The sequence below is a fragment of the Sciurus carolinensis genome, chromosome 7, assembly GCF_902686445.1.
Source record: "Sciurus carolinensis chromosome 7, mSciCar1.2, whole genome shotgun sequence".
Classification (NCBI taxonomy): Eukaryota; Metazoa; Chordata; class Mammalia; order Rodentia; family Sciuridae; genus Sciurus; species Sciurus carolinensis.
This window is the reverse complement of record NC_062219.1, coordinates 102,562,733-102,573,255: the sequence shown is the minus strand read 5'-3', so window position 1 is coordinate 102,573,255 and position 10,523 is coordinate 102,562,733. Positions and strand designations below refer to the sequence as shown.

Here is a 10,523-nt window from a genome sequence, read left to right as displayed (position 1 = left end):
ACTTTCTTATGACAAATTATAGCATACTTTATCAAGAAGATATACCAATCCTAAATGTGAAAGTTCCTATTCTTGGAACTTCAAAGTATATGAGGCAAAACCAGACAAAACTAAATGGAGAAATAAACAGATTCACAATCACATTTTGGTTTTAACATTCTACTCTCAGTAATTGAAAGAAGAGCAAAGAGAAGCAGTAAGAATACAGAAGATTTGAATAACACAGTAAAATACCATGGTAAAGGAAACTAGTTACTAAATATGCCAAATGTATATTTGGTATAAATATGCCAAAATATTCATAAAATACTTTGAAGTGTTTACAAAATATTCATTAAGAAAGGCCATGTGTTGGGCTATTAAAAAGTCAAAAATTTAAAACATTGAAGTCATACAAAATATTTTATGACCACAATGAAATTGTTCTAGATATCCATAATACAAATGATATCTGGAAAATCCCCAAAGATTTTGAAATGAAGCCACACACTACTAAATAACCCCTGTCCAAATAGGAAAGTACAAGGATTATTAGACAATACTTATAATTGAATAACAGTGACAAAATGATGGGGATGCAGCTGAACAGTAATGAAAGTGAAACCCATAGCTTTAACAGTTTATGTTAGAGCAAAGTCCACTTATATGAAAAAAACGAGAATAGAAATAAAACATATTTCAGTACAGAATTTCATTTTACAGCAAATTTGTTTGGATTATATCTCTGAATTAGGGACTATTATAAAACATCCTAAATGAAACCCAACTAAGTAAAAAGGCACCGATTGAAGAGACCACTAGAGGGCACTAATAGCTAACTTCCAGAGGAAAAGCAGTCAGCAAGGAAGCTTCAGAAATGGTACCCCTGGAACAGAACCAGGTAGCACAGAGATTTTATCCATTTTGTGAATGAGACAATGAGGTCCAGAGGGAGTAAATGACTTGCTGAGTGTTACAGAAAGACTAGTCATAGGGTCAGAACTGTAACTCAGACTCCTGACTCTAACACATGGTTCTTCACAAATTCACAGACTGACTTTCCTATGGACTTATGGAAGGAACCTCTTATCCAGCAGGGTTGCCCAGCTACTGTGATGTATGCCTGGAGCTGCTGGAACTGCTGAGGGGTGGGAGGACACAGGGGCAGGAAGAATGTTCCATGGAGGAAGCCTGTCTGAGAGTAAAAACATTTTAAATAAAAGCACAGTTCAGAGAATGGGAGTCAAGGACTTGGCATTTGGATCCCAATGACCTATACTTGCAGCTAGTGACAACTTTTGGACATTTCACTTATGCAAGCAGGTAGTTTTCTTTTTTATTTAAAATAGGTTGATAAGGGTTTTCCTGTCACTTGCATCCAAGTGTCCTTAATTTGCCAGGTGTCTCTGCTTCACCAGAAGGTTAATAGTATTCAAAACACATTTTGGACTAAGTAAATTTTTTTTTTTTTTTTTTTTTTTTTTAGGAAACTCATCAGGACCATGTTTGAGAGGTCATGTGATAAAAACATACAATACAAAGCTTCTCAAGTTTCATGTTTGCCTCCAGATATCTTAGTTCCCAAGTTTTTGATTTTCTCTGACTTCTTCCTTGCATGGTTGGAAGGGTAAATTGTTTTAAAGAAACTGTTAAGAAAATATTATGATGGTAGAAAGTTGATGCAGGTTATCATTAATACAGTATCCTCTGACTCTTAGGGCAAAGAGTAGGGGCAAAATAGCTTGACTGAAGATAGTCTAAAGACTTGTCTTTGATGTGGTCACTCATTCCCAACCCCATTGCAACTCTGCACAGTATTCTGATGTCTTTTACAGATGAAATGGAGACAGAGGTTAGTTATGTCAATTGCCTTAAGTCACATAGCTACTATGTGAAAATACTAGGATTTGAACTACATTTTGGTTCTATATTCTCACTTATTTGCCAGAAATACCTTTGTCCTGTCTGAACCCAGTCCTGATAAGCTTCCTATGAACTTCAGAACCCAACGATTCCGATGGAGATGCTAACTCTTCAACTGCTTTCACCTAAGATGCCATGATGAATAATGCATAATGTATTCAAAGGGTATAAAAATGCAGTTATTCCACACACAACCCACAGGCAGAGAGCAAGTTTCTGCTCAATTTTTTACTTCCATCCTTTCTTTTTACTTTTTTTGTTTGAGGTAAAACAAACATAAAAAATGTCAAGTCCTCATCTGAAGTGTACAGCTCAGTGATTTTTAAAGCCTGCCATGACTCATCACTTAGATGAAGATATAAAATGTCTAGCAGCCCAGTTTGTCTCCAGTCAGTACTTGCTCACTACTATCCAGAGATAATCACTACTAGCATTTCAATGTCACTTAGCGCTACCTATTCATGAACTTGTAAATGCAATCATACGGCACACATTCCTCTGCCTCTGGCTTCTTTGACTCAACACATTGGTGGTTCATCCATGCATGGCAGTTCCTTTTGTATCACTGTTACGTCCTTCATTGTTCTTTTTCAATCTGTCTTCTGTATTTAGCTTTGTAATGTTTCATTTCGCAGACTATTTAGTATTAAAAGAGGGCCTGGGGATTATCCAGTCTATTTTAGCCTCTGCTTACTAAGAAAGCAACAATCCAAGGAGCGTACCTTTCCTAGTCAAGGTCACCCACCAAAGTCTCACTTTTGGTTCACTACCTAAACCAATTCCCTTGGTCTGTGTCTTCCTAAAATTCCTAGGATGAAGTTTGCTTTTTTAGTCAGATTTGCATTGCTGTGACAAAAAGACCTGAGGAAAACCTTATTGGGGTTTATAATTTCAGAGGTCTCAGTCCATGGATGGCTGACTCCATTGCTCTGGGCCCAAGGGAAGATGCATTTTCCCAGGGCACAGTCCCCAGTCACTCACCTCCTCCAGCCATGCCTCACCTATCCTCAGTTGCCACCCAGTCGGTCCATTCAAACTAGGATGGATTAAATAGGTTACAGCTCTCATAAATAATCTAAGCAATTGACCTTGGACTATTGCTGCATTAACATTTCAAAATAACAACACAGAGAAATAAGTTTTACCCCATTTGTTTAAAATGAATCAAAATAAATAAATTTTAAAAAATAACAACAATGACTAATTTCAAATGTGATGGCATTTGGAGGTTGGGCCTTTGGGAGGTGATTAGTTCATGGGGGTGGAGCCCTCAAGAATAGGATAAGTGTCCTTATCAAAGAGAGGTGAGGGATGTATGATCGGGATACTGCACAAACGCACCCGCCCGCAAACCAGGAAGAGTCCTTATCAGGAACCAACTCAGTCAGTGCTGATCCTGGACTTCCAGTCTCCAAAACCATGAGAAATGTGTCTGTTAAGTTACTCAGTCCACAGAATTCTGTTCCAGCAGTCTGAACTGAGGTATCTTTCCCACTTGCACTTTTCTAAGTATTACTTGGCATATATTCTCAAAGTGTTTATAGGGAAAATGAAATATTTATATAAAACCAGTTTAGAGAGCAATTGGTAGAACTCATGGCTCATCTTCAGGGAGTGTGAGAGGCTTAATCTCAATGGAAAGCTCATCAGCAGGACCTCTGACAACCTGGCAACTAAGGGTCCCTCATCTAGCTGCACTTTGAAAGGCTCTGAGATTGCAGGTACACTTCCCTCCTGCTTCCTTCCCTCATGTCATCCCACAAGAAGCTTGAAAGCTAATTCTACCTTTTCTCTTTGCAAGGTTTCAGGTCCTAGAGAAACCTCCCAAATCCTCAGAGACATGGCCTAACCTGCACCATGTTCCAGATTTCTCCATCTCTTCGTTTTTATATCAGCTCCACTTAGGAATACAAGGGCTTACAAGCAGCCTCAAAGATAGGCTGGATGACAGAGGCATCCAGGACCAGGGGGAAATTTCAAATCAGGGCAGTGACCAGCAGGAAGTCAGATTTTGGGTTAGAAGCAGTCTTACATAACAGTGTATTCTAAGACAGGGTCTGAGAGTCTAGGCTCAGTGATAGGTATTTCTAACAAGGAGAAAACTCCTTTTATTTCAACATGCATAATTCTGTTTCCCAAACCCTGAATCCTCAGCTGTGTTCATGAAATTTGGAGGGTTGGTTGACTTTGTCTTGGGGAAAGAGCATTATTACATGGTTTAAAATTTAGTTAAGAGAAAAATCTAGACATATCACATTCAAATTAAAGGCAAATATTATTGGAGATTTTAAATGCATCTGTCTATGAACATGGGAACGGATTATGATCTAAATCCTTGTTATTTATGAGGCCCACAGACAGACCAGCAGAAATCTGGAAACTTGTTAGAAATGCAGAAATGAGAAACATGGGTCCCTCTCCATACTCACTGAGCAGAGTAATACTCCCAAGAGCTTCACATGCGAATCAATTTGATAAGCACACCCCTAGGATGCTTCAGATAAAGAAGTTAGAGCTCTGGGAAGCTGCCCAAGGGAAACACATTATTCCATGAACTGTGTGTGTGGATGGCAGCAGAGTGGCTGCAGATATTGATTCAAAGACATGGGTTGGAAACAGCTCTCTGTAGTACTTGCGGATTCTCAGTCTGTCTCCAGCTTCAGCTGGCAAGTGCACACAACGTCCCGGTCACTCAGTGATCCCCATGTCACCACTGCAGCAGTGGTTGGGAGTAAAGGAAAAATTCACTTCAGGGGCACAGAGGTACATCAGCCACACTGGGAGGCCTTTTCCTCTCTGCAGGGGCGGATATTTAGGGAAACAGGGCACCTCCTTGCCTTTATTACCACACTTCCTTCAAATCATCTGAAGATTGCTATGAGGAAAAAACAAGTTCATGGAATTTTTGTTAAAAAAAAAAAAAAAAAAAAAAAACCTCGACTGCTATCTGTGGTTGTAGAACTCACATACATTCAAGAGTTTTTCTGAATCCCAATTCCATTCTTTTATTTCCTCATACCACAAACATTTTAGTTTTTACAACTTGATTTATACAAGCGAATTGCAAAGGAAAAACATTCTTTCATCCTCTAAAATACATGTATGAAATATAGAACAGACCCTAGTATTTAACATGAACAGTTTTAGCTTTTTTAGCTGAAGCAGCTTTATTGCAATCTCTTAAAATTAGCATTACGCTTTAAATATCTGTGCCAGTAAGGTTTTGCATAATCTATAATTTAACACAGTTATTTATGAAGCAGTTAAGACTTTTAACAAACTGGGGGTAAAAATGCCAACGCAACTTCAACAGAAAGCTCTAACAAAAATTATCTTAAACTTAAATTATTTACAATTAAACATTTAGGGTCCTGATTCACAAAACTTAGTGCATTTCATGATTTCTTTATGAGTTTTATAGAGAAGGTAAGCAATATGCAGAATAATCTGCAGGGAAATTCTGGAACAATAAGCTTTTAGAAGAAAATTCATCAGTATGCTTATTGAAACCAGAGAAAGGATAACAAAACCAAACTTCAACAACTATAAATTGATTTGAAAATTTAAGCATACAGCAGCTATCAGCATAACAAGCCAAACAGAAGAGCTGATGCTGCTTTTGATAGTACTGCTCATATATACAGGATGAAAAAATGAGTTCCCCCGCTTTTTAGTTTAAAAAAAAAAAAACAAAAAAAAAAAACACCCCCCAAAATCTACCTAGAGACTCTGGGCGGCTCCTTTCCTCCAACAGAGTTGTCTCTAAACTTAATGCCTGAATCAGCAAATTTTAAACAAAAGACAAAGAAGGAAAGTTTTTTTTAAATAGCCACCAGAGTTCAATGGGTCCTATCAGTGGGGAAAGCTTGGGGCAGGGTTAACAAGTGGTCAGCTGCATCACAGATGAGGTGCCAGGAATCCAAGATTACCACTGGGTGCCTCAATGGATTCCAGTGATTTTATGTACATAACAAAGAAGATCAAAAAAAAAAAAAAACAAAAACAAAAAAAAAAAAAAACAAGGAAACTGTAAAGTAAGGTAGTGAATCTTGTTGAATCAGGTCCCAGGTAGTCTTTAAAAGAACATTTACAGTAAACTTTTTAAACTCTGGAATGCAGGTATTGTACAATTATCAGCACATTACATTTATAAAACTGCTCAGACAGTATTTTCTCCAGAGTAAGAATTCAAAAATGTACAAGCCAATTCACAATGACTTTAGATACAATGTTATTAAAATACATTGTTAATCATAAAAATACTTTACTATGTACATGTACACTGTATAAATTCTAGGTTTACCTACTGAAGGAAGTCTCTAAATTAATTTCTGGCCCAGGCAACACCGCATTTCTACCATTTGGTCTTCACACCATATACATGGGCTGAGAGTCAGCATCCCTGCAGTCAGTCTTTCCATCACACTGTAACACATTTTTCTTTCTGCAGAATGTTTAGTTGGAAGCGTCAGTTTTACTTCCACTGTATTTTACTTTCCTAAATGCTGGTCCTAGTAACTCTGGGCATTCACATAATTCATTTGCAATTTGGTTACACTTCACAATAAGGCTATAGTTCATTTCATCAGTTATTATACTGTCTTGCTTGTAGTCCGGATGGTTTGCGATAAACTCTCTCATCCATCTGGCTACCGTCATCAGTTCACCTGAAAAAAAATTTAGATCAACATAAAAGACATATTTAAAAAAATAAGGTGATATTTAGTGGCCAGCATAAACATGATTCTGTAAAAACAGGACCTGTCAGTATAGCCACCTGGCAGGGGCTAGGAATAATACATCTGTCATAGTGTTTAAAGAATTCCTCCAGGGGAAGAATTTTAGGGTGCAGATGGGCAATGAGAACATCTACATCATGTTTCTATGGTACCTGTTAGATGCTACCCACATGCCGACACTGCCAGCTCTTAAGGGACAGGAGCCAGCACAAGACCATGTGTCCTCCCACTTGGCCAGAGGGCTTAGACTACATATGCCGCTGTCATGAGATGCCTCAGAGGACTGTAGGGTCCCTAGAGTAAACTTTGATCAAAGAGGTGGAGAGAATAAAAGACTAGTAAGCACAGTGAATGAAGAGGGAATCTGACAGATATACCATTTGGGGGAGGGGTGATATCGGCTTCTACAGATGATCCTTTTTTGTGACCACATTAGTAAAATACACATGCCATTATGATTATTAATGGTACTTTCATTAACAGCTGGAGGCTCTCCAGTGCCAGGCACTGTAAATGTCATCTCGTCAAAGCTAACCAAGAAAGAGCACCCTGAGGATACTCTGTATAGAGGAAGGCTGAAGAACATCTTAGCTGTGCAGCTCATTTAACCTACAAAGTTACTTAGCCCTATTAAAGAGCCCGTGATGATATATAACAAACGTGGCTAGACATAAATGACAAACAGGCAGCCCAGATACTGTATCTTAAGATACTTTGCTATTTTAGGAGCAGGAAAGGGGGAAAAAAAACCCCAAACCAAAACAACAACAACAAAAAAACCCCAAGTCTGCTAATTTAAACTGTAACTGTCAAAGATCATAAGGCATATCCAATTGCAGAGTTTTTAAAATGTGAAAAAGTGTGCATGGATAAGATGTAGTAAACTTTAAAGGGTACTTTCAGGAATCAAATAATGGAGGAGTCTGCGATTCTGCCTACATTATGAGATTAAGAAAAAGAAAAGGAAATAAAGTTACTATACCAGAAGCTCTCTTCTTAATTAGCTTTAAGTAGTTCAGAATACTACATCTGGTGTCCACATCCACTTCCATGTTTTCAAGATAAGAATTCAGAATTGGGATGAGTCCAGGAAACACACCTTCCTATAAGAAACAGGACAAATTATAAATGCCCCGCCAACTGCTAACACACCACAGGGCACTGCACAAGCCCTACCTTCCCATTGATGATGGTGTCTATGCTCATGAGGGTGTACTCCTCCGCAGCCAGCTCCGAGCTGCTCTGGGCTTTGCCACGACCGTCCACCACAGCATTACCACCTGCCGAGGAGAGGGCAGAGCTTTATCAGCTAGAAACAGCATAAACTGACCCCAGAAATCTGAGAAAATGTAATACCTTTGCAAATATCTTTCCTGAAATAAAACATTCCCTGCAGAACAGCATCTCGTTTCTGTGCTACTTTCATGTTTTCATCAACCTAAGGGAGAAAAAGAATCATGACTAAGTCTTGACCAAACTTGGAGGTTGTAGAGCTTTGTTCCACCTGGTAAGAACTCTACCCCCCAGCCCTTCCTGGTTGAGGACAGATCTCTCATCCACGTGGGGCATGTCCCTCACTATCATATGACAGGTTTGTGCTTTTTAATAACAATGGGAGATTAAAAGAAATCTTTTAATTGAAAGATTAAAAAAATTTAAGTTTCTTAAAGAAGAAAACCTATATTCACATAGAAATCTGTATTTCAAAGCACCTTGATGAATGATTGTGCCATAAATTGACAGTGCTGAAAGGGCAGTTGGTTGGTTCCCTTTACACAGCACAACAGTTCACCTAAGGTCCAGGGCAATGAAAGCAGGACAGTCCAGTTCTACGACGTCTAGTGCAGTGCTCTCCATTCCCTGACCTGGGATTTTGTTGCTTCACTTGAGTAAGGAGAGCAAAAGGGTCAATAGGCTGTCAGACCTGGAATAAGCTTATGGCCCTCCAAGAGCAGAAGGTCACTGGTACTACTTGCCAGCCTGGTGGCCCTGGTCACATAGATTCATTCATGAGCCTGAAAATATCCTATTTATTTGTAAATTCTCCATTTCTCCAGTAACTTTTTAAGACCCTCCAAGCAGAACTTTTAAAGATTCTCAGTGTTCTCTTATTTTTCTATAATGTTATCTTAGGTGAAACCTCAATATAAAAATAGACACAAGTTAGAGGAGCAGGCTGAAGCAGCATGGTTGTTATAATCTATCTTGATTCTTAAGTGTTATCCCACATTAACTTTGGGGGGGGGGTCCTGTTGTTATTGTTTTGTTATTTTTAAGACACACAGGACCTTCTGAATAATCTAGACACTTCTAGGAATATGTTCACATAAGTTTCAAATCCCACCATGGCTGTCTCTAAGGTTTTCATTTTGAATGATATTCCTTTTTATCCTTAATCTTGATAAAAGTTCATATGGACCACTGGTTTTAATTTGTTTTCATAAATTCCTGTTTAAAAGTATATTTTGCAATTGCTCTTCAGATTCTTTGGTTTATCTTCGATCATCTTCTTACAACATTTAAAGCCAAGATTTTCATAAGGGCTTAGTTAGCTAACCCCTTCCATCTGTGAGAACACAGTGACAAGGTGCAACCTAAGAACCAGAGAGTGAACTATCACCAGACACTGAATCTCCTGGGAACTTGATCTTAAACTTCTGGGCCTTGAGAACAGTGAGAAATAAATTTCTGTCGTGTATGGCTGTAGCAGCCCTAACAGACTAAGATGCTTAATAAAACTTCTGGCATGTTTTTAGCCTTAAATTAACCTATGAAGTTTTGTTAGAATCACCTGGAATATAAAGAAAATTTGGTTGGAAAGAGAATTCTACAGTCATAATTCTTTACTGTTTAGGATTCTGGATTTCTTTCCATCTCTTCTAACATTTAATGCTGAAAGGAGTTATTTTTCCCCCTTGGCAAGTATCCTAACTTTCTATTCTGTCTGGACAGTTGATATAGTCTTTGAGATCCAGAAATTTCCATATGTGGGTTCTTCAAACATTTCTGTCTTGCTGATGCAGTGGCACATGCCTATAGTTCAAGCTACTAAGGAAATCAAGGCAGTTGGATCTCAACTTTGAGGACAACTTAGAAATTTTGTGAGACCTTGTCTCAAAATAAGATAAAAAGGGTTAGGGAATATAGCTCAGAGGTAGAATGCTCCTAGGTTCAATCGCAAGTACCATTCCTCACCCCCAAATCTTTTGTCTCATTCTTATGGACTCTATGTTAAGGGAAAACTCTGTCCACTATTTCCTTGATTTCTGTAAATCTCACGTCTCTTCTGTATAAACCCAATCTCCTCTTCTAAATTATTACACAAACATTGATACTTTATAGTGCAATTCTTCATGATTTGGTTATTCCACAATTTTAAGAATTTGATCTCTGAAGTCACTAACTGACCCTGGCAACCCCCTGCTTTACTGGAGAGCACACTGAGTTTTAAAAGTGTGTGGAACTTTCATGGTTCAAAAACTCTTTGGTCCATAGAGCTTATTATTTATTTTATGGATAAACCCTTTCTATAGAATTTTCTGAGTGCACTAATCAGAATTTCCTTATGAACTCTTTCCAGTTTCTTAAATTAACTGTTTTATTGAGGACAGTATCCCTAGAGGCCTGGCTGGACCTTCTCATTAAGGCTGCTGATGGTTCTCAACTTTCTGTTGTCTTTCAGACATCTACTCATATTAATAAAAATAAAGAGCTTGGGCTGATAGCTGACAAGGACTCTTTCCTGGGGCAACACGGGCCCACAGAACTCTGCAGGCTACCTCCTGCCTGGGTGTGACAAACTCAAGGTGTATGTGAGAGGGGACAGGCACAAGCCAGCAAGCCCCTTGTGAGGGGACCAGAGCAGGTTTTCATGGGGCAAAG

General features: G+C 38.6%; 1 protein-coding gene across 2 annotated transcripts in view; it reads right to left on the bottom strand.

Annotated features, from left to right (window-relative positions):
* Nucleotides 1–4,889: 4,889 nt before the first annotated feature.
* The window catches only part of Gclc (glutamate-cysteine ligase catalytic subunit), a 47,350-nt gene continuing 41,716 nt past the window's right edge, over nt 4,890–10,523 (bottom strand). For both annotated transcript variants that reach the window (XM_047558586.1, XM_047558587.1), the window contains exons 13-16: nt 7,998–8,079; nt 7,818–7,921; nt 7,624–7,744; nt 4,890–6,569 (exon numbers count right to left, since the gene is read on the bottom strand). In XM_047558586.1, coding sequence (XP_047414542.1) covers nt 6,358–6,569; nt 7,624–7,744; nt 7,818–7,921; nt 7,998–8,079 — 519 coding nt within the window. In that variant the 3' untranslated portion in view covers nt 4,890–6,357. The remainder of the gene's footprint in view (nt 6,570–7,623; nt 7,745–7,817; nt 7,922–7,997; nt 8,080–10,523) is intronic.